Source organism: Nyctibius grandis, chromosome 2, assembly GCF_013368605.1.
Source record: "Nyctibius grandis isolate bNycGra1 chromosome 2, bNycGra1.pri, whole genome shotgun sequence".
Classification (NCBI taxonomy): domain Eukaryota; kingdom Metazoa; phylum Chordata; class Aves; order Nyctibiiformes; family Nyctibiidae; genus Nyctibius; species Nyctibius grandis.
In genome coordinates, this window is record NC_090659.1 from 23,874,642 (window position 1) to 23,897,179 (window position 22,538).

General features: G+C 45.1%; 1 protein-coding gene across 1 annotated transcript in view; it reads left to right on the forward strand.

The window, feature by feature from the left end:
* Positions 1-353: 353 nt before the first annotated feature.
* BACE2 (beta-secretase 2) overlaps positions 354-22,538 on the forward strand; it is a 53,614-nt gene continuing 31,429 nt past the window's right edge. The window contains exon 1 of the mRNA XM_068425216.1: positions 354-665. Coding sequence (XP_068281317.1) covers positions 354-665 — 312 coding nt within the window. The remainder of the gene's footprint in view (positions 666-22,538) is intronic.

Sequence of the window (22,538 nt, forward strand, 5' to 3'; positions counted from 1 at the left end):
TTTCTCCCCAGCGTGCCGTAACGCTCCGTTAGCGGGGCTGCAGGCTGGGCTGAACCGAGCCGGGAAGTTTCTCCCGCGGGCCCCGGGACGGAGCAACTTTCCCGCACGGTCCCCGGCCGCTCCGGCTGCCCGGGGACCGTGCGTGAGTAAACGCGAGGAGGAGCTCGGTTCGAGGGAGGGGGAGATGAAGCCGGGGCGTGGGGAAGCCGCTCCCTTCTTCCTCCTCCTTCTCCTCCTCCTCCTCCTCCTCCTCCTCCCCCCGGCTGCTCCAGTCTGGTAGCCAGGCGGCCGCTGCCTCCGGCCGGAGCCGCTGCAGTTGGGAAGCGCCCCCCGGCCCCCGCGCTGCTGCCGGGATGGGGACGCTGCTAGTGGCTCCCGGCCTCCTGCTCCTCCTGGCCGGCACCGCGGGGTTCTGTCGGGCTTTCTTCTCCCTCCCGCTCCATGTCTCCCACCCGGCCGCCCCCGGCGGGTCGCCGCCCGCCCCGGTGGTGCTGCGGCCGGGGAGCGGCAGCCGGCAGCAGGATCCCGTCGGCGGCGCGGATGGCTTGGCCCTGGCCTCGGATCCTGGTGGCACCCTCAACTTTTTAGCCATGGTGGAGAATCTGCAGGGGGACTCCGGCCGTGGCTACTACCTGGAGATGCTGATCGGGACCCCGCCGCAGGCGGTAGTAGCGGGCCGGGGGCTGCGGACTTGGGACAGGGGGTGGATGCCCAAACTTCTCCTCGGTGGGCGGGAGTGTGTCGCCCCCCCCGGCCCGCCCCAACACAACTTTCTCCCGCTGCTCAGTGCTGCCGCCTCCTCCCCCCCCACCCCCCCCACCCCCCCCGAAAGACGGTGCCGGTGCCCGGCGCGGGGGAGCAGCGGCGGCACCGAGTTTCCGCGGGCCGGGCGGGAGGCGCGTCCCGGCCCTGCCGGGGCCCCGGCGGGCGCAGCGGCCCGGGGGAGGCGGCGGGGCGGTGCGGGGAGCGGCGAAGGGCACCGGCTGCCAGCGCCGGCCCGGGGACTGCTCGGGAAACCCTGCGGAGCCCGTCCCCAGTTTCAGGCTGTCTCATGGCGTTTTGCTTCGACGCGAGTTGTTCTGTCAGTCAAGATGACTGTGTTTTAGAGTCGGAGGGTGCCCTTTTTTAAAAAAAAATCCTTCATTTTTTAAGCTGCTTTGCATGGTGATTGGGTGCTTTGATCGATCCTCCCGGTGCCCCCGGGAGAATCACTCGAAATCTTCCTGCTCAACTAAGTGATGGCTAGGCAAAATCAGCCCCTGCTTTCGGGAATTGATGTGTTACTCATTAATAACACAGAGAGCGTGTGCGTTTTGAATATTGTTTTCAAACAGACCGTGTTTCCTTGAATCTCCCCCATCTGCCTTCACCAGCATTGCTGAAGTTGTTTTTTTTTTTTGTCATGTAGTTGCTCTTTCATCTGTGTCATGAGATCCCAGGAGGAGCGGTGCTGGGCTGCTGGTGGGGATGACTAGTCAGCTGAGTGGGGATTAATTTCCTGAAAGCCCTCGGGGCTTTCCCTCAGAACTTCGTGTTTGCTTCGGGAGTAGGTCCTTGTGTTCCCAGTGTACACAAAAAAAAAAATCCTATTCTTCTGCTTTAGCTCCTTACCATAATAAAAAGCCAATGAATGCCAAAATGCCTAGCCAACAGGGAGGGCTCAGCCGTTGTTACATTTTTGGACTTCTGTGAGCTTGTTCTTTTTTACACCTTGAATGTAAGAGGATTGGCCACATCGTCACTCTGATTGAAATGTATGATGGTATGATTAATACATGTGTTGAGAAAGGGAGGTTGTGTTTTATGATCAATAAATGGCATTTAAAAAAAAAAAGCTAACTACATCTGATGTCTCAAGGTGTGGCCTGATAGCCACAGAGGCCATGAAATAATTTTTCCTCTGTCTTGTGCACTGCGTATTTGGCTAGTTCTATTAGTGTGGCGTTCTGTGTGCTTCATTACTCCAGGGAACATTCAATATTGGTTTTTGCCAGAATCAAGATACTGGATTTGAGTGGACTAATAATCTAGTTTAGTATGTCTTAAAATGAAAAAAAATAATTTTAGGTAGAAAAAGCGACTATCAAGCATATCATCTTCTTACATGTCTAGGGGGATTCTAAAATTGGAAGAAATGGAGAAGGAAAATATGATAGGCTTTTGCTAATGTGACTGGAGGTCTAAGAGGGAGAAATATGCTGCCTTCTGCACCTGGAGGCTTCACTTACGTGTAACAGCTAGTATTACTTGTATTACATGTGATATAAGGCTTCAGATAAACTTGCCCCAATAATTTTTTTTCCATCTGAAAAAAAAAGCTCTGAATCTGGTTGCAAAGCTTTTACTATTTTGAACTAGTTCTGAGTTCTTGCGAAGTTAATTATTTAAAAGACCGCCACTGGTGTTTAGCACGTGTGAAGTTTTATTCACGAGTAGGCCCACAGAGGCTGTAAGGTTATAAATGCGCTTGTGTTTCCAAAATCAGATCTTGGTGTTTAGTGACTCAGTAGAGTGCAGTTAAAATTTATTCTCTACTTTTGATGGAGATGAATTTGTTATCTCCTTCCCTGCCCGAAACTGGAAGACTTAAAGATCACAAATGTACTTGTTGTTTTTCTGCTTTGCAATGAATAGTATAAAGCTGCGAAGCCGCTACAGGCTAGTGCTACTTGAATCCTTCACAGTGCTGATATGAAAAGCAAGTATCTTGATACTGCCAAGTGTTGGGATCGTGTTAAACTCCTTGGGCAAGTAGTCACTGGAGTCAGAGCGGGCCATGAGCAGGTAGAAAAGGAGAGATGTCTCTTACTGATTTAAATGCTTCTCCCTACCTGACTTTGCCTCATGTTAGAAGCTGCAGTGTAAAGTGATGCTCGGACACCTTCCTTTACTCTTGCACTCCTCTGGCACAGGACTTTGCCCCAAGCTAACTCCCTTGCTCACCAAGGCCTCTCCCAGGACAGCCGAGCCTCCGCTCAGGGTAACACTGCCCTGACGTTTTGCCAAGGAGGAAGAAGGATACTGGCAATGAAGAAGAGCGGCAGAGCAGCACGGCTTTTCTTCCGCCCTGTCGGAGCACAAAGGTGGATGGCAGAGCTGCTGCTCCAGGAGGTGTCACAGAGAGGGGATGGGTAAATGCAAACAAGGCAGTAGTGGACCAAGACCAAACAGCACGTTATGAGAAGAGGCGCAAGATTTAATGTTGCGGTTACGATAGTGCTGGTGCCTGGTAACTTTGAAAGTGTGTGCGTTAAGTGTTGAAAGCCTACTGTGCCAGTATGGGGAATGAGCATTTGTGAAAGACTTCAGCACTACTGAGCTTGCATTGCTGATCAGCTGCATTTTTAGAAATTTTCCTTTTTTAATTTCTGTTCTTGGAAGGAAGCTACTATGAAAGAATTTTGTTTTTCAGGTCATTTAAGGCACACTGTTTGGCTTTCATTCGAATTCTGATTTGTCATATAGCAGATAAACACAGCACAGAACTGAGTTTCACGATGGCAGTTCTGAAATACTTATTCTGATGATATAAAAATAGAGCAGCTGTGTGAAGTCAAATTTATTTTCTTTTCAAAAAAAGAAACTTCAGTACAGTCAGTCCAGTTTTGCAAAGTGTTTGCAGCCAATCTATTGCTGACCATTTCCAGTTTTATAATACAGTATCCTAATCATACCAGGTTTCCAGACTAACTACCAGGTCGATGTCAGCTGTCATTACCTCCATTAGATCTCATTCATTCATATGCAGCTCCACTTAAGAATTCTGTGAAAGGTGAAAAAGAAGGCCTGTTGTATTGAAGAGTGTGATATATTTGTCTCTTATTTCATGGATGTATGTGTCCTACTTCTGACGGATTATGTGCTTTACATCTGTCTGTATAGGTGCACTTTTTCCAATTCCAGATTTAAATAGGAGGTAGCAAGAGCCCAATATGAATTGTGTGCACTGTTCTTTCTTCATATTTCTTTAAATAATCTGATGGAATTCCTTTGCTCTATCTTTTATTATTTTGCCTGCCCTGAGATTATAAGCACTGTGAGGAATTGAATCAAAGATCATTTAGGGGGTTTTTGCTATCTTCGCTGCAGTTCTCTTCATATTAATTTTGTTTCTCTTACGAGCTTTTGATCAATAGAATAGTCAAACTCTTAAAGCATCTCACGTTCTTCACAGATTTCTTGAAGTCCATCTGGACTGCATTAAATGTTTGCAAAGAAAGTACTGTTGCCTCATCTTGCCTCTTGTGCTGGTCTTCATTGTGTGAGGTAGTGGTAGTCCTGCCAGTCCCACTGCGGTTCCAAATTGCGCTTTTATTGAGAGCAGGTAAACGTTATTCCTACAACTTCATTGCGAAGAGAGGCTGGGCACGTGTCTCCTTAGCGCTGAGAGTCACGTAGCTGTGGTCTGATTAGCAGGTATTGAAACCACAATAGGATCTGACTTGTGCTCTGCATGCCACGGCTCCTTTTTGAAATTTCAGTGTCAATTTTTCATTCTGTGCATGAAGAGGTTTTGTCTATTGTTTTTCCTAATGGCAGTTTGTTCTGTGCAGGGGGTGAACAAAAACCTGTCCTGTCAACTTGCTCTGAAGTTTTAAGGTCAATGGGAATGTTGGGTCTAATGGCCTTCACTGTGAAACACAAACTCCAATTTCCATGTAATTGGTGGGAGGTTATCTTTCCTTCAATTTCTTCCAGCTATTAAAGAAAAGAAGGGTATGTATTAAACACCTCAAGTGTGCCATGGACTGTTATAATTTATAGCTAGGTATTTTGAAGGTGATGAACACACACATTAGCAACTTCTGAACCGGCAGCCATTCTTTGTTAATTGTTGATAGCTCTTACTTCCCTAGTGTTGGAAGGAATGAAGATTGTGAGGAAGGATTCAACTGCTCTTGTAATTTCATCGCTTCGCTAGTCTTGCTATATTAGGTGATAAGGGCCTGATTTATGGAGCTGTGTTATTCCCTGAGAAGCTGAGCTCTGCTTTCTTAATTTTGATGAAAGGGGGTTTACCGTCTTTGTAGATACAAGAAGTTTTGAAAATGTGATCTTTCCAGCTTCAAATAGCAGAAAGTAAGCTCCAAATCGAGCCCCTCTCTCTTTCTTTTTTTAAAAAATAATTACGTGGGTCTTTCGTGTTTATTTTTGAGCTCTTTATGAAAGCTGAAAAAAAAGAAGGGTTGAGGAGCAAAGATGAGTGCTGTGGCATATTGGAGTATTTTGAGGTGGCAGTGTCAAAATCCCTCCAGATCCCTCTAATGGAAGTACTATTGAAACGCAAAATACTGCTGCTGTTAAATGATGAGTTGGGTAGATTTTGGTTGTTATAGTTGGATGCCTGCAAAATAAAAAGGACAAGGACCTGGAAGTCATAAGAGGCAGGACTAGTATAGTGATCTACTGTGATGCGGTGGGGTGTTATGTATTCTTGCTCAATGACAAAGCAAACAAACATACCAGGTCTTGGTTAACAGAAAGGTCCCTGCCTTTACAAATTAGCATTCTTGCACCTCCTTCCGTACAAAATTAGCCCTCGCAAAAGGGACTGCGTGGAGGTAGAGAGGTTCATCGTGGTCGTTCCTTGGGATGTTCTTGTCTCCCAGGGTCAGTTGGATTAGAGCCCCACTAACTGCTCCTTTAAAGGTGCTTTCTCTCCTTCAGAGAAATGGTGGAAGCTTCATTATCCAGGGTTGATGATTGTAGCAATCATGCATTCAGATCCTGGTCGGTTGGGGCAGGAGAATCTCTTGTGAGGAGCAGGGGTGGTGGCAATAGATGTCAGGTTCACACGTTTTACCGCTCCTTGCATTTCATTCCCTATCAAGGTAAAAGCATCAGTTAAATTTGGAAAGAGTGAAGTAGAGGGTAAGAAAATAACTATTTTGCCTGTTGTTAAGGAGTAAATCAGTTCGGATATGGAGTAGAAATGAGGTGACAACAAACCAGTGGACAAAAGAAAGGCCATGTGGAATTCCTGGATGTTTGGGATTATTAAGGAAGGAGTCTTTTTTTTCTTGTTTTTTTTTTTTCTTTTTTTCCCCTCCTCTAGCCAGAGGGCAGTGAGCTCTAGGGATAGTGTCTGGCAAGACAGATTTAAAAACTACTACACCCTGCAGGGGTCTTTATTTTTGTGAAGAGCACTTAGACTTCAAGTCTGTGAGGACACATTAGCTATTACATTGCCTCCACATTTTATTATCTTTGAAGATTTCTCACTTACTGTAGGTGAAGCAAGTCTGACCTGAAATGTTATCTGGTCATTGTCAAGTATAGCTACATTTGAAAAAGGAAGCCGATACAATGGCATACCCTTGTGCATGTGCATCTCCAGTATAAATCAGACATACCTCTCTCTCTTTTCTTACTTGCGGTAAAATACAGATTTAATCATAATTTGTGGAAGTAAGTGAAGAAACTTATTGCTCCTATTTTTGTCCAGATTAGGACTTGAGATCAGATCTTCAAAGTAAAGGAGGTGGCACTCAGCCACCCCAGAAAAAGGAAGTGTTCTTTCCTGCCATTGATGGAACTGCCATATATCTTGCTGCTTTTCAGCTTGGTTTTGCTATGTAGATCTGAGCTTGTGAAGCAAATTCAGTACATGTTCTACGGATACCAGGCTGCTGTTAAAATAAAAAGTTTTACACTTTAATTTGTATCTGTTAGTTCAGTGTCTTTCAAAGCACTTGAAATAGCCCAGGACTAAAATAGGTTTTATTTGCAATTTTTTGCATGTGAACTCCCTTAGTTTTAAACTAACAAGTTAGTTGAATATTTGTCTCCTCTTCTCTGCATCTGCCTACATCGCAGCCACTCATGTGATTGGATTGTGGTGTTAAAGAATTGAGCTAGTAGAAACCAGCTAACTTGGGTTGGTAACGGTCTAGTTGTGACAACAGGGACCTCTGCATGAGTGAAGTACTGTGCTTTTCCAGGTGGCTCTGCAACACGCAGCAAGCTCCGTTACTGCTGGCAGCACCTGAGGTAGCTTGAGCACGTCTGCATCAACCACGTGTTTTGGTTTTGCTATGGCAGCGGCTGCGTGCTGTGTAGAGCAAAGGCTGCAGCAGCCCAGAACCACCCGAGAGCCTTGCCGAGGAGCTTGGTAAACTTCTTCCTCTTGGGATGGAAGTTTGGCCACTGAACCTGCTACTGCCCAGATGCCTGGCCCTTTCTGTGGGCTTCCTCCAGGCCTGGCCGTCGATGGGCTTTTGGCCATGCTCGTCCAAGAGTAGTCATGTTGCAAAGTCAGCTCTCGTGCCTTCAGAAAGCCTTGGGCCAGAATCAATGTTTGCTCCCTCTTTTGCCAAAGATTGATAAAATAATACCTGTCTCCCCCTCTTCTCTCTCCTCCCTCAGAGTTGTTCCCTTGTTCTTCCTTTTGCCTGTCTCTTCTTCCGCTCTCGCTGCCTTTTTACATCAAAGAGTGTTTTACAGGGAGAGCAGCGGGGGGGACATGTTCTGGACCTTTATTTCAGTTTTTTAAGAGTCCTCCTCAAATAGATGAAACCTATGGGGTATGAGGGAGAGGGAATTTGAGAAAAATAAGCTAGATGGGGAAAAAAAATCTTATTCGAGTGAAAATTACAATTCATTGAATACAATGTGTCATAATTAAAAGGCTCTTTTGAAGGGAATCTGTTAAGACAGTAATTGCACTCTACAATCCTTTTTCTCCTTCACCACTGCTTACTAATAATTTGAAATTGTGAAAAATAAATTACTTGTAGATTTTCTCCTCTGCTCAGCTTGTGAGTACTAAAATTAGTTGATTTTATTTAGCTCTATGGTTGGTTTATTTTTGTACCTACTTCCTAGCAAAAACTGCTGTTAAGCTAGACTACATGTGTTTAGGGAAAATGCTTGTCTCAGAGTTGTTGCTAATCTGGTTTTATTTTAAAAGAGGAAAGGTAGTAACACTGTGGTAGCACTTGGTAAGCTGCTTCTCTTTAAAGACACAAATGAATTCCTAGGAATCTAAAACTGCTTAATAGCACTACTTTTTCCCATTAGATTTTTTTTAAAGGAAAAAAGACAACTCAAGAACTGAGAGTCACCCCTGAACTTGAGGGAGGGGCCGTGAGCCTTCTTGCATTAAAGGCCAGCTCCTGCCATTTGACCGGGAACAAGTAATCGGCTCGTTTTGATAGCCGTCTCTCAGATAATTCCTTGATATTTGCTTGGAGATCTGTCTGTGAGAGTGGCCCATAGATGAGCGCCTCAGCACTCGCCACGGTGCTGCAGCTTGTGCTCAGGCTCACGTCAAGGCCAGGTGTGAGAATTTTCTCATCCACCCAGGCTCGCTCTGTTTCTTCCTTTGCTACCCTAGGAAGCTTCATACCAGAGAAGATAAGCTATTAGGAGCTTCTATAGAAAGAAAAGGCTTACCTGCTAAGCCATCGTATGGGTCCTGCATGTCCCCCCTTGGAACTTCTATTGTGGTATTAGGGAAGAAAAAAAATACATTGGGTCATCAGAAGGTGAATTTTGAAGATTACCTTTGGCAGCAATAGTTTTGGCATAGAAAATAATACACTAGGGTGTCTATTTTGATTGCGAACTTTGGATCTATTTTCAAAATTGCAAATTTGCAAAATCTTGAGGGAGATTTTTTTCTCTCATTTTTTTTCTACCTAATTGGAAACTTTACTTCCAAAATTCCATTATGATACCGGTCAATACAGGAACCTTGACAGTCAGTGTTTGCGGCATAAGAAATTAACAGTTGTAGCTTCTTTTCAAGACAGAGCACGCTATACCAATTTGGAAGGTCTTCAGGGCAGTATTACCATGCTGCTTAAGCGTGGTATGGAAAGACCTATGTTTTCATTCACTGTGCTGTCTGGTAGATGTCTGCTATGGGTAAGAGTGAAATGTGAGGCATGTCAGAAAATGATTCATCAGTCCTACTGATGCTTTTCTGTGACTAAAGAGATTTTTATTTAATTCATTCGTTTTTCTTCTTAGTGACTCTCGGGTTGCAAATAAGATAGAGGAGCCCAAAGGTGGTCACACTTTCAAAAGTCTGAGAAGTGCTGTAGCAAGATAACATCTGATGCAGTCACAGTGCTTCAGTTTATCTGTCACAGAATAATCTTCTCATTACTTCACAGATGCAAAGTCCTTCAGGGAATAACACAAACATTTTGCATGATCCAAAGTGCCAGATTTTTGCATTTGGGCTGCTGAGATAAATAATGTCTGGGGGGAAAAAAAGTTCAGAAAATGTCTCAGCTGCTTCAGTTATGAATGCTGGTGTGTATTACAAGTTCCAGCTAAAGTTAACTTTCATTTGCACTCTGCTGAGCCTTTGGGTTAACATTTTCTTGGCAAGTGATCGAATACTAGTGATACTACCTGCATGTTTTTGGTCGGGTTTGGGAACTTCCTTCAGAGCAGATGTGCATGACAGCATTTGCTGTTGCTGATGGGTGAACTTCGCAATTCCACCAGCCTGAGCACCATCAGCTCCAGCGTGTAGGCAGCAACGCGGCTGCACTTGCTGCGTTCCTTGTAGTGCATACAAGGTTGGAGCCCTGGGCTGCTGTAGAGGTACCATCATCACACAATGGATTGTAACCCCTGGCTGAAGTAGAAGATAGCTTAGTCCTACATACAGGTTGATACATGGAAGTATGGATAGTAGGAAGCTGTCTTCTGTGTGATGTTGCAGTGCATAGCAGCAGGCTTGGTCAACCTGAGAGCATAAAAAAGTCTTTTAACTTCCTGCCCTACAAACTTAACCTGGTATCTGAAAATAAAGCAGTGTTCCTGCATGCCTCTGTGTTCTCTTGTGTAATAAAGATTCTTATAGTGGAACTTGGTTAACAATTGTAATGATGTATGAGCCACAGGCGAAGCTAGCTCATTTCCCAGAGCTGCTGCCTCTACAGTATTAGCCAGGGTAAAGAGTAAAGTGCATGTTTGAGAAGGAGAGAGGCAAGTAAATGAGTCCAATAGCAGGGGGATGAACACTGCTGCTTAAAAAAAAAAAAAATTTAAAAAATCATATCTTATTTCACTTGAGAATCAAATCTGCCTTTTAAATTGCCCTGCCAAATATTTAATTAAAAATGTTAGAATACTTAGAAATAAAAAAGATTGTTCTTATTTTTAATAAGTCAAACACATTATTGTGACATTGCTTAACAGCTTTTTTTTTTGCTTTTTTTTTTTTCCCCCTGCTTCAAATATTCCTTCCTGGTGTAATGGAGTGGAAAGCTGCTTTCTGTGTGTGCCTTTGAACTCCCCTGTATAATTCCAAAAATACCCGTGATGCCAATCAAATTCTGCTCTTTGGTAGTATCCTAAATAGGTCAGGTGGAATGGGGAGCAAAAGCCTTCTGTCTGTTGTATTCCCTTTATTAATTACCAGGGAAATAAAAACACTCGAGTTGCATCACCTTGTTTGTGCTCTGAGACCTGAGGCCTCCTAAGATGGCACGGACCAGCGGGCAGCTGCCTGACCCTACCCCTTTCCCCAGAGATGTGCCACAGCTTTTCTAGCAGGGAATACAATCAGAATAACCAAATTCCAGTCCTTGTGCTTGACATAACTGGGCTTTTTTTTTTTTTTTTCCCTGATCTCTTCCCTCCCTCCCCTTGCCTGCCGCAGCAGATCCAGTCATGTCCCTTCGCCGTCCATATAGCAGCAACGCAGTAGGTATGTGAAAGTATGTGATCATGGCTGTTTCTGGGCAGAAAGGGAGGAACGGAGGTGGGAGCTGCTATGGCAGGTGGGGAAGAGGTAGTTCAAGGGAGTTAAAGGATGGGTAAGTGCAGGGACCAGTCTTTTCAGCTCCCCAACTGAAACATCCCAGTTTGGCAATACGAAATACTGTAGCAGCTCTCATATGTTAAACAAGATCTGGCAGTGCTACAAGTCCAGTCCTGAAGAACAAGTTGTGGCATTTTTATAGTAGAGGTCATGCCTTGAAGTACAGGGAGTTCAAAGTTGGTTTTCCAAGGTGTGTGCTCATTTATTTACCTCTCCATGTCCAACAATCTTGGCTAATCAGGGATCCCAGTGCGTGAATGTGGGATTGTCGGTAGTTTCCTGGCCTCCAGGAGGGAGAGGCTGCTTTCACAGCCATGAACTTGACTTAAGCAGCAAGGTGGGGGTTCGCATGTAATCACGTTCGTTGGCTTTCACGCTTGGGGAAGGTTGATCATTTCACCATTGCAGCATATGGACAGAGAAAACCCAAGAAAAATTATGCTTATCTACTTTGGCTTTGTTATGGTGTTTTAGGGGAACAACTGGAAAATACAGAATAAGCATTCAGTGTCCTTCTTGAAGAAAAATACTAAAAAAGACATAAGCAAGCCCTTCCTGAAAGCAGGCACTAAGTGTGGCAAGAAGGATGTTGCAATGAGCAGCCCCACTGTGTGGGTACAGCAGCGCCGCTGGGAACAGCCTGTTCTGGGGAGAACAGGTCAACCTGATGTGTCAGGAGTGTCCTGCCTTCACCTCTCCTTCTCGCAGCTCTCCAGGCTTTGGAAAGCCTTTGCTAACAAACACCCATCTCCAAAACTAACATCTTGACAGAAGAGAGGAAAAAAATCTGAGAAGAATCGTGTCACTACGAGAGTGAGCTGACAGGGGGAGGAGAGGGAAGAGATCAGACCCGGTGTGCAGCCTTCTCAAAGCACTGATTTTTCTCACTGCTGTCCTGCAAACTTCTTTTTCTTCCTACCTGTCTCCGAAATGTACCCTTTTTCAAAAGTTAATCGCTGCCTTCAAAAGCTTCTTAAATATTGCAGGAGCAGCTTTGGCACTTGTTTCACATCTCCAGTGAAATTTGAGATCCAGGGTCTTATTAAAATTTGAGATTGAAGTTCAGGTCTTTGGTGCGAGAGAGACCTTCTAATGGAGGTAGAAATAAAGCAGTGAGACTGAATCTCTCCTGAGAGGTTTCTGCCTGCTACTGAAGGGCAAGGGTACTGTGGTGTCTTTGACAAAAGGGACATTACAAAAAAACATAATAGTGCTTGAGGCTAGAGATACCTCCTAGCCTACGCTCAAGAACATTAGGAATGGTCTTCATAAGACGTGTTGAAGTTTGAAACGTGGCCCTTGATTAATTCTGTTATTTCCAAATGGCACAGTAAACATGGGCAGTGACTCATGATGTAGAAGCTTGTACAGCATGAGGAAGGTTTAAAGGTTAGTCAGTTCAAGCCTTCTTGAGTTTCCTCAGTATATAGCTTGGCTCTGTGCAAACGTGTAAAACTGTTTCAGCCTTACAGATACTGCACCTGGAGGGTTGCTGCTTTAGTTTCAAGACACCTTTTTTTTTTTCCCCACAGTGTAGAACTTCTGAAGCTAGGTAAAGAAGAAGAACTAAAACTGCCTTTTTTTTCAGACAGCAGCTTCTCTGAGTCTAATGAACAACAGAGGTAAAGAAAAGGGTGACCTGACAAAATAAATTGGAAGCTAATTTTGGAGAGCAAAAGCCTCAGAAAATTGAAATTCTGAACTGTATGCAGCTTCTAACTGTAATCATTCACTGGGTATAATACATTAACGTAGACTTACTGATTTCATTTCCTTTAAAAAAAAAAAGCAAACAAAGCAAAAAGCCATCTGTGGATATCATATTCTGAAAGGTAGTATATTAGTGTGAGGAGTCCCTTTCTCCTTTTATTTTTCCTTAAAAAAACCCACTAAAACTGTTTGACATAAGACTATGTTTTTTAGAAGCATCATGCCCTAAGTAGTACTGGTAAACAGAACAGACGTAGCAGACATTTAACCTAAGACACTTGAGGTGGATGGTTTGTTGTTTTTCAGTGACGTGGTTGTCTTTTTTTACAGAGAAGGTTTAGCTTCAGGTCAACTGAAATAATTTGATAGTGGTTTTCTTCAGGAACGAAGCGAGACAGGCTGTGGTTAAGTGCAAAGGTACAAGTGCAATAGAGGCTTGCTGAGGGAGCCGTCTGGGGACAGCAAAACCTTTTTTCACTGGCTGGTGGTGTCTGTGCCCCCGTATCGTGAAATACAGTTGTGCAGCCCTTCACTCACCTCCGCTACCCTCCTATTTACTAAGGAGCTAGAAGCTGTCCCTCTCCTCAGGTCCTCCTACAGCACTCATAGCTCCATGGACTAATAGCCATCTGATGTGGCTGGCCATTGCTCCAAAGAGTTCAAAATCCTGCCAAGCAGTGCCCAGCAGCTCTGCTCTGCAATGGCTATGCTCAGTGGTTTCAAAGCGAGAAAGAGGTTTAAGTTGAGAAGGTGACTATGAAATTGGTAATGGCATTCACGAGCGTATATCCAAGAGTCAGGCTGGTAGTAGAGATGGACTTCAGGAGTTTCTTCAGTTTCTTTTTAGCTGTTGAATTATTGAATTAATAGCTGTCTCTCCGACACCTTTGGCCACCATGTTCTCTGGGAATGGAGGAGTGAGCTCTAGATGAGACGCCTACTAATTTAGATGTGGCACAGAGTTTAGACATAGCCCATCTCTAAACCAAGGTTGCGTGAGCATTGGGATTCCCTGTGAGTTGCAGTTAGGCATGAGAGTTGGTCCCAGTGGCATTCGGCTTACAGTCTCCCTGTCTCATCAGTGCTGCACTGTAATTAGCAGAAAATTGTTGAATTTAATTCCTATATACCTACTAACAGGTGGAAACATGTTTTTGGATTTAACAAGAGCTCTGTGTGTACTTAAGTGCAAATAGCTGATGTCTCCTGCATTCATTCTTGAATTTCAGGGTGTGTTTCTTGGGTTTTTTTAATCTTCCATTTATCTAGGCATTCATTAATCTTCCAGTTCAAGAACATGTTTAGTATAGATATAGAATATAGAGAGATTTTCCTCACTCAAATTTGTGAGCACTTGGGTGCCTTTGCTTTAGTAAGGACTAACAGTCTACTTGATGTTAACGTACGTTGCTGGCTACACTGGGAAAGGCTGATGAAGATACCAGTCAGCTCACATGCAACCCCTTTTTTCTGAAAGGTGCGGCTCCCAGGGGGTCCCTGTGGCAAACATACGTCTGTTAAAAGACTATTGCAGTTTCCTCAGTCTTCTCAAACCATTTCACACCTTTCAATGGTTATTTACAGGTGAGATTTTTCTAGACCTCTAGATTATTGTTGTTACTGAACTTTCTCTAATGAGTCCAGATTTTCCTTAAAACCCAATTCCTAGAGCAGGGCCTGAGCTGTGAACTAGAGGGTTGCTTCACACACCTAGTGTTTTGTCAGCTGTAGGGTGTGATATGGGAGAGGGACTTGTATCTTGAAAAAAAAAAAGAGTGAAAAAAGGTTAATCTTTTCTGAAAAGGCAATGAGACAAAATTGCTACAATTCACACAGCTCTAAGATAAGCAAGTAATAGCTCATGTTCAACAGCAAAGCATGTTCATATAGCATGAATAGGATGGATGTGTTGTATGATAAATCTAGACACAGCAAATAAATTTCAGCCTGAAAAATAAGATACCACATGAGACGGCATGTGCAGAAAGAATGCTAATGTTTAGGGAAGCGAAGGCATTGGCGGAAAGGAGAGTGCAGAAATGAAGAATAGATGTTTTGTTTTGTTACCAGGATTGATTGGCTGACTTTTTTTTTTTTGTCTTTAAACTATAATAGCCTTCCCTTATTGTCAAAATGATAATATATATAAAGCACTTCCTGTAATATTTCTCTTCAAAATGACTATTCATCAGTCCCAGTCAGATGCTCATATTTCAACTCACAATTTAGTTTAGCAAGTTTATACTTCAGAGTAATCAGTCATTTTAGCATTTGTGTTTTTAATACAAATCTCAACTACAGAAGCACGCAGTGCTCTTATGCACGGATTGGCTAATCCAGATAGTACTTTGTAAACTTCTGGCAATGAAAGAGATTATTACTTTTCAGAAGGAAAAAAAAAATTAAGTATTCCTCACAGTCTAGCAGTGCATATCATGAAAAGATTGAGGGCAAGACTCTTGGTCTTCTGCTGGACCCATTGCAGGTGTGAGAATGTCCAGGGATAGCTGAGTGTTTTAGGTGGCCAGGGGAGAGAGTGAATGTAAAGGTAGTATAGATAGGGGGTCAAATCCCAGGTCTCGACATCAGCTGGGAACAGAATCGCAGAATCACAGAATCAACAGGTTGGAAGAGACCTCAGGGATCATCGAGTCCAACCGTTACCCTGACACCACCCTGTCAACTAGACCATGGCACTAAGTGCCATGTCCAGTCTTTTCTTAAATACATCCTGAGATGGTGGCTCCACCACCTCCCTGGGCAGCCCATTCCAGTGTCTAATAACCCTTTCTGAATAGAAATTCTTCCTAATGTCCAACCTGAACCTCCCCTGGCGAAGCTTGAGGCAATGTCCTCTTGTCCTATCGCTAGTTGCCTGGGAGAAGAGGCCGACTCCCACTCTACTACAACCTCCCTTCAGGTAGTTGCAGACTGCCATAAGGTCACCTCTGAGCCTCCTCTTCTCCAGGCTAAACAACCCCAGCTCCCTCAGCCGTTCCTCGTAGGTCATACCCTCCAGACCCTTCACCAGCTTGGTCGCCCTCCTCTGGACTCACTCCAACACCTCAACATCTTTCTTGAAGTGCAGGGCCCAGAACTGAACACAGTACTCAAGTGCTGAGTACAGAGGGACGATCACTTCCCTAGACCAGCTGGCTACACTATTCCTAATAGAGGCCAGGATGCCATTGGCCTTCTTGGCCACCTGGGCACACTGCTGGCTCATGTTTAGCCGGCTGTCGATCAGCACCCCCAGGTCTCTTTCCGCCAGGCCGCTTTCTAACCACTCTTCCCCCAGCCTGTAGCGCTGCATGGGGTTGTTGTGGCCGAAGTGTAAGACCCGGCACTTGTTCTTGTTGAACCTCATGCCGTTGGTCTCAGCCCATCTGTCTAACCTGTCCACATCCCTCTGTAGGGCCTTCCTACCCTCCAGCAGATCGACACTCCCACCCAGCTTGGTGTCATCTGCAAATTGGCTGAGGGTGCACTCAATCCCCACGTCTAGATCATCTATAAAGATATTGAACAGCACCGGCCCCAGAACTGAGCCCTGGGGGACACCGCTAGTGACCGGCCACCAGTTGGACTTTGCCCCATTCACCACCACTCTCTGGGCTCGGCCATCCAGCCGGTTTTTAACCCATTGAAGAGTCCACCCATCCAAGCCCCAGGCAGCTAGTTTGTCTAGGAGGATGCTGTGGGAGACAGTGTCAAACGCCTTACTGAAGTCTAGATAGACTACATCCACAGCCCTGCCCTCATCTACTAAGTGGGTCACTTTGTCATAGAAGGAGACCAGGTTAGTCAAGCAGGACCTGCCTTTCATGAATCCATGTTGGCTGGCCCCGATGCCCCGATTGTCCTGCATGTGCCGTGTAATGGCACTCAGGATGATCTGTTCCATCACGTGGTGAGGGTAATGACAGCGAACATCAAACATGTTCTGGTGGGCTTGATCTATTGCTGCCCTGAAGAGCCTCCATTTGCCACGTGTTCTCTTGCCTACAAGCAACTCCACAACCTACAAGCATACTACAGTTTCTGTGACAAACTTTTGCTCTTACAAAAGCAGGAATTATCTTTGACCTCTTGGTTTGGCCAAGTTTTCATGCTGCAATAAATCACCTTTCTCTGCGTCCCCAGTGTGACGTTGCAGTGAAACGTGGGCACCACCTGCTGAACAAACAGCATTAGAAAATCATTAATCTCTGTTCCACTTTCATTTCTCACAATGCCTCTGTTATCTTGGCTGTATGGTTAAACCCTTCTTATGACTACGGGAGGATTTTTTTTGGAGATAGCAGCAGATAGGTCTGTTTTGTCTGGTGAAGTGACTCCCTCAGGGCACCACGGGAAATACTTCTCCTCCCAGATTCAGTGTAACATGCGGGCCTTCCTCCTCCTCCCCAAAGGTGAACTGTGATACTGTCCAAGCTGCAGAGAGTCATTTGGCTCTGGGTGGGGTATTTCTCCGTCGTCACCAGTGGCCGTGCAGCTGTCAGCCAAAAAGCTGCGTTGTTTTCTAGATTCCTCTATTCGGCACTGGTGAGGCCACAGCTGGAGTGCTGGGTCCAGCTCTGGGCTCCCCAGTACAAGAGAGACATGGACACACTGGAGAGGGTCCAGCAAAGGGCCGTAAAGACATTTAGGGAATTAGAGCACCTCTTACATGAGCAAAGGCTGAGAGAGCTGGGACTGCTCAGCCTGGAGAAGAGAAGGCTCAAGGGGGGAAATCTCATCAATGTATAGAAATACCTGAAGGGATAGTGCAAAGAGGACAGAGCCAGGCTCTTTTCCGAGATGCCCAGTGACAAGACCAGAGGCAGTGGGCACAAACTGAAACACAGGAGGTTCCCTCTAAACATAAGGGAAAACGTCTTTTTATTGTGAGGGTGACTGAGCGCTGGCATAGGTTGTCCAGGGAGGTTGTAGAGTCTCCATCCTTAGAGGTATTCAAAAGCCATCTGGGCATGGTCCTGGGCAGCTGGCTCTGGGTGGCCCTGCGTGAGCAGGGAGTTGGACCAGAAAACTTCCAGAGGTCCTTTCCAACCTCAGTCATTCTGTGAAGTGGTGCAGAGCGATGAGGACTGGGCTGCTGCGGCCTAGGGACTGCTTACGAGCAATGAAAAATGGGAGAGTCCTGTCCCTGCCCCAGTGTTCAGGGGCAGTGTGCCGGTCTGTCGTACAGATCAAAAAACTTAACCCTTTATGGTTTCAGTCTTACCTGTTCAGCAAAATATGTATTATTCTGCAAGCTGAAATGTGTCGTTGTGGAGGCTTTTTCAGTTTATGTCTAACTTTGCAGGCCTTTACATCTAGACACGCTTCCAAAGATTCCTCTAACTCATCTTTTAATTAGGTTTCATTTCTGTATCTTAAGAGGAACAGATGAAGAATCTATATTAAAGCCTATTTTTCTGAATTTGTTTATTAGCAAGTAGGCTGTAAATGCTAATTCCAAGTAACACAGAAAACAAAGTACAGTAACTCTGTGCTTAAAAAGGCGCTGTATATTGTAATGTTATTATTTTGTAGAAACAAATTGCTGAAATAACGTGACTGACAGTCTGTGCCAATAATAACGCATAATAACTGTGGGCAAACACAGCGTGTAGTTGCTGGTGTGTTTTCTTTTTCGCATGATGGTTGTAAGCAATTCTTGCCAGATGGGCTGATAATGTAATTAGGAATCATTGTGTTAAATGAGGCAGTATTTAAATTGGCAACTAATTTTCCTATCTATTAACCAGCTTGAAAAAGAAGAGCTGTTACCCAAATGATTTCTAGCTGCTAATCCCTAACAAGAAATGTAGCACTTTGCACCTTTTTTTAAGCACAGTCTAGCAGATTATTTTCTGTAGAATTTACTATGTGTGGGACAAAATAAGAGAGGGAGTTAAGAGATGTTACAAGTTCAGGAGTTGTTAGATGGGGTGGTCTTCCACTAAGCCAGTACATCGTGATGTGCAGTAACAGCTTATGAACCAGTAATGGGATGTTTCCCATTTATAATCTCTACATGTGGACAAAAAAACATACTCACTTTGTGATAGTTCACTGTGTTAGCATACTCCATCAAGCCGAGTAGGGCTGTAAGCCCTATTTTAAGTGTGTGCGTGGGAGAAATCATGAAAGCATAGCAGGACAAGATTTTGAACAGCATATGAATGTTAGTAGTGTGGAATGGTCGCTGTCTTGCTTGGGGATGGGAGAGAAGGGAAAAGAAAGGGGCCCCCTTGGGTCAAGTTAAAATCCCAGAGAAGGCATGATCGCTTGTAGTTTTCATCATGAACTCTTACAGAGCCGGCTTCTTTGGTCTGCTGGCTTGTGCAGTGGAAACTATCAATTGCCTATCATTAAGACTTTGACTGAACCCCAGAGTAAAATGTAAGGCTGAATGAGATTGATTATTATATTTATGGCTCTATCGGTGCAAATCTTATTCTTTTTTTTTTTCCCTATGCTTCAGCTGAAGCAGGGATGAAGAGCCAAATACATTTTTGCAGTCTGGTTTCTTCTGTCCAGTGGTGAAACTTTATTGCTTGACCTAAAAGGATCAGACCTGTTAACTTGAAAAAAACTACAGTGGATTTTTCCATGGGCCAGTCTTTTAATGGGAATGAAGATTATCACTAGCTCAGTGTGGGTTACCCAGGGAATGACGTCAAAAGCAACAGCGCGACAGGGTTCCATGCAAGCCCTAGGATTCCACACCTGGAAAAGGCTGTGTATGCTAAATCACGCAGAGAGCTGCTTCAAAGAAATGCATTAGGCACTTGTAGCCTGTGGGATTTGTTTTGTATATTTTTCTGAAAGTTGCCAAAAATCTTGACCTCAAACTAAAACAAGAAAGAGAAACTTACACAAAGTCTGAGTAGGGTGTGGATCAGAACAGAGGCAACATCTGTCCCTGCTAGAGGATACTAGCAACCTCTACGCAACAAAAATTGAATGGTTGCCACATTTTATCACTTTTCCTTGAAAATGGGAAGGAAGTCACTTTCTGAAGTATGGTGGGGTAACTGCAAATTGCTGTTCACCAGGCAGTTAAATGAGGCATAGGTAATGCCTAGTGTTGATGATGTCGTATTGATGCCACTTGCTGTAACAAATAGGGCGGGTGCCTGAACCACAGACAGATGAAGCTTTGCTGAATGAAAAAAAGATGACAGATCAATAGGCAATTTTTTTTTCTGATATCAAAATACAACAATATTCAGTGATGGAAAGCTTAAAAATATTAAAGACAGTGGTAAGTTAAATTATTGAAGCAGGATGACGTACAGTAAGTGCTGTTTGATGTTGGAGCTAAATCAAGCACTGGAAAGTTTGAGGGGTCCTTGAAGTACTGACAATGTGTTTGACTTCCAGTTGAAATAAATCATTATGACTGGGTTTTTTTCAGTGTCTCTACCCCTTCAGAGCAGAAAATATATAAAATGCATGGCCTAGCAGTCTCGCAATTACAGGGCCTGGTTGTCGTGGGGGATTTCAACTACCCTGATATTTGCTGAGAGGCCTACTCAGCCAGCCATCCTCAGTCCAGGAGGTTCCTCCAGTGCATTGATGATAACTTTCTGATGCAAATGGTGGATGAGCCAACTAGGAGAGGAGCGCTGCTGGATCTTATCCTCACTAACAAGGAGGGTCTGGTTGAAGAGGTGAAGGTTGAAGGCAGCCTTGGTTGTAGTGACCATGAGATGGTAGAGTTCAGGATCTCATGTGGCAGGAACAGAATAGCTAGCAGAATTACAACCCTGGACTTCAGGAGGGCCAACTTTGGCCTTTTCAAGCAATTGCTAGGGGAAATCCCATGGGACAGGGTACTAGAAGGTAAGGGGGCCCAAGATAGTTGGTTAGCATTCAAGGACTGCTTCTTCCGAGCTCAAGATCAGAGCATCCCAGCAGGTAGGAAGTCAAGGAAGGGTACCAGGAGACCTGCATGGCTAAACAGGGAACTGCTGGGCAAACTCAAGTGGAAGAAGAGGGTGTACAGATCATGGAAGGAGGGGCTGGCCACTTGGGAGGAATATAAGTCTGTTGTCAGAGGATGTAGGAAGGCAACTAGGAAAGCTAAGGCCTCCTTGGAATTAAACCTTGCAAGAGAGGTCAAGGGCAACAGAAAGGGCTTCTTCAAATACATTGCAGGTAAAGCCAACACTAGAGGCAATGTAGGCCCACTGATGAATGAGGTGGGGGCCCTGGAGACAGAGGATAAAAAGAAGGCAGAGTTACTGAATGCCTTCTTTGCCTCTGTCTATACTGCTGGAGGCTGTCCTGAGGAGCCCCGGACCCCTGAGGCCCCAGAAGAAGTCAGGACAGAGGAGGAATCTGTCTTGGTTGATGAGGGCTGGGTCAGGGACCAATTAAGCAATCTGGACGTCCATAAATCCATGGGCCCTGATGGGATGCACCTGCGGGTGCTGAGGGAGCTGGCGGAAGTCATTGCTAGGCCACTCTCCATCATCTTTGCTAAGTTGTGGGCAACGGGAGAGGTGCCTGAGGACTGGAGGAAAGCGAATGTCACTCCAGTCTTCAAAAAGGGCAAGAAGGAGGACCCGGGTAACTATAGACCGGTCAGCCTCACCTCCATCCCCGGAAAGGTGATGGAGCAACTTGTTCTTGGTGCTGTCTCTAGGCACATCAAGGATAGGGAGATCATTAGGGGCACTCAGCATGGCTTCACCAAGGGGAAGTCATGCTTAACCAACTTGATAGCCTTTTATGAGGACGTAACCCGGTGGATAGATGATGGTAAAGCTGTGGATGTGGTCTATCTCGATTTCAGTAAAGCGTTTAACACGGTCTCCCACAGCATCCTCGCAGCTAAACTGAGGAAGCGTGGTCTGGATGATCGGGTAGTGAGGTGGATTGCGAACTGGCTGAAGGAAAGAAGCCAGAGAGTGGTGGTCAATGGGACAGAGTCCAGTTGGAGGCCTGTGTCTAGCGGAGTCCCTCAAGGGTTGGTACTGGGACCAGTTCTATTCAATATATTCATTAATGACTTGGATGAGGGAATAGAGTGCACTGTCAGCAAGTTCGCTGATGACACAAAACTGGGAGGAGTGGCTGACACACCGGAAGGCTGTGCAGCCATTCAGAGAGACCTGAACAGGCTGGAGAGTTGGGCGGGGAGAAATTTAATGAAATATAACAAGGGCAAGTGTAGAGTCCTGCATCTGGGCAAGAATAACCCCATGTACCAGTACAAGTTGGGGGCAGACCTGTTGGGGAGCTGCGTAGGGGAAAGGGACCTGGGGGTCCTAGTGGACAACAGGATGACCATGAGCCAGCAGTGTGCCCTTGTGGCCAAGAAGGCCAATGGCATCCTGGGGTGTATTAGAAGGGGTGTGGTTAGCAGGTCAAGAGAGGTTCTCCTCCCCCTCTACTCTGCCCTGGTGAGGCCGCATCTGGAATATTGTGTCCAGTTCTGGCCCCTCAGTTCAAGAAGGACAGGGAACTGCTAGAGAGAGTCCAGCACAGAGCCACGAAGATGATTAAGGGAGTGGAACACCTCCCTTATGAGGAGAGGCTGAGGGAGCTGGGTCTCTTTAGCTTGGAGAAGAGGAGACTGAGGGGTGACCTCATTAATGTTTATAAATATGTAAAGGGCAAGTGTCATGAGGATGGAGCCAGGCTCTTCTCAGTGACATCCCTTGACAGGACAAGGGGCAATGGGTGCAAGCTGGAACACAGGAGGTTCCACATAAATATGAGGAAAAACTTCTTTACGGTGAGGGTGACCGAATACTGGAACAGGCTGCCCAGAGAGGTTGTGGAGTCTCCTTCTCTGGAGACATTCAAAACCCGCCTGGATGCGTTCCTGTGTGATATGGTCTACGCAATCCTGCTCCGGCAGGGGGATTGGACTAGAAGATCTTTCGAGGTCCCTTCCAATCCCTAACATTCTGTGATTCTGTGATTCTGTGATTCTGTAAGGAGTTTTCTGCTTTCAGTGTTCATGACTTTTAGTAAACAGGTTTGGACTTTCTTTTCATAAGCACAACTTAATGTCATATAGATAGGGTGTCAGATTTCCACTGTA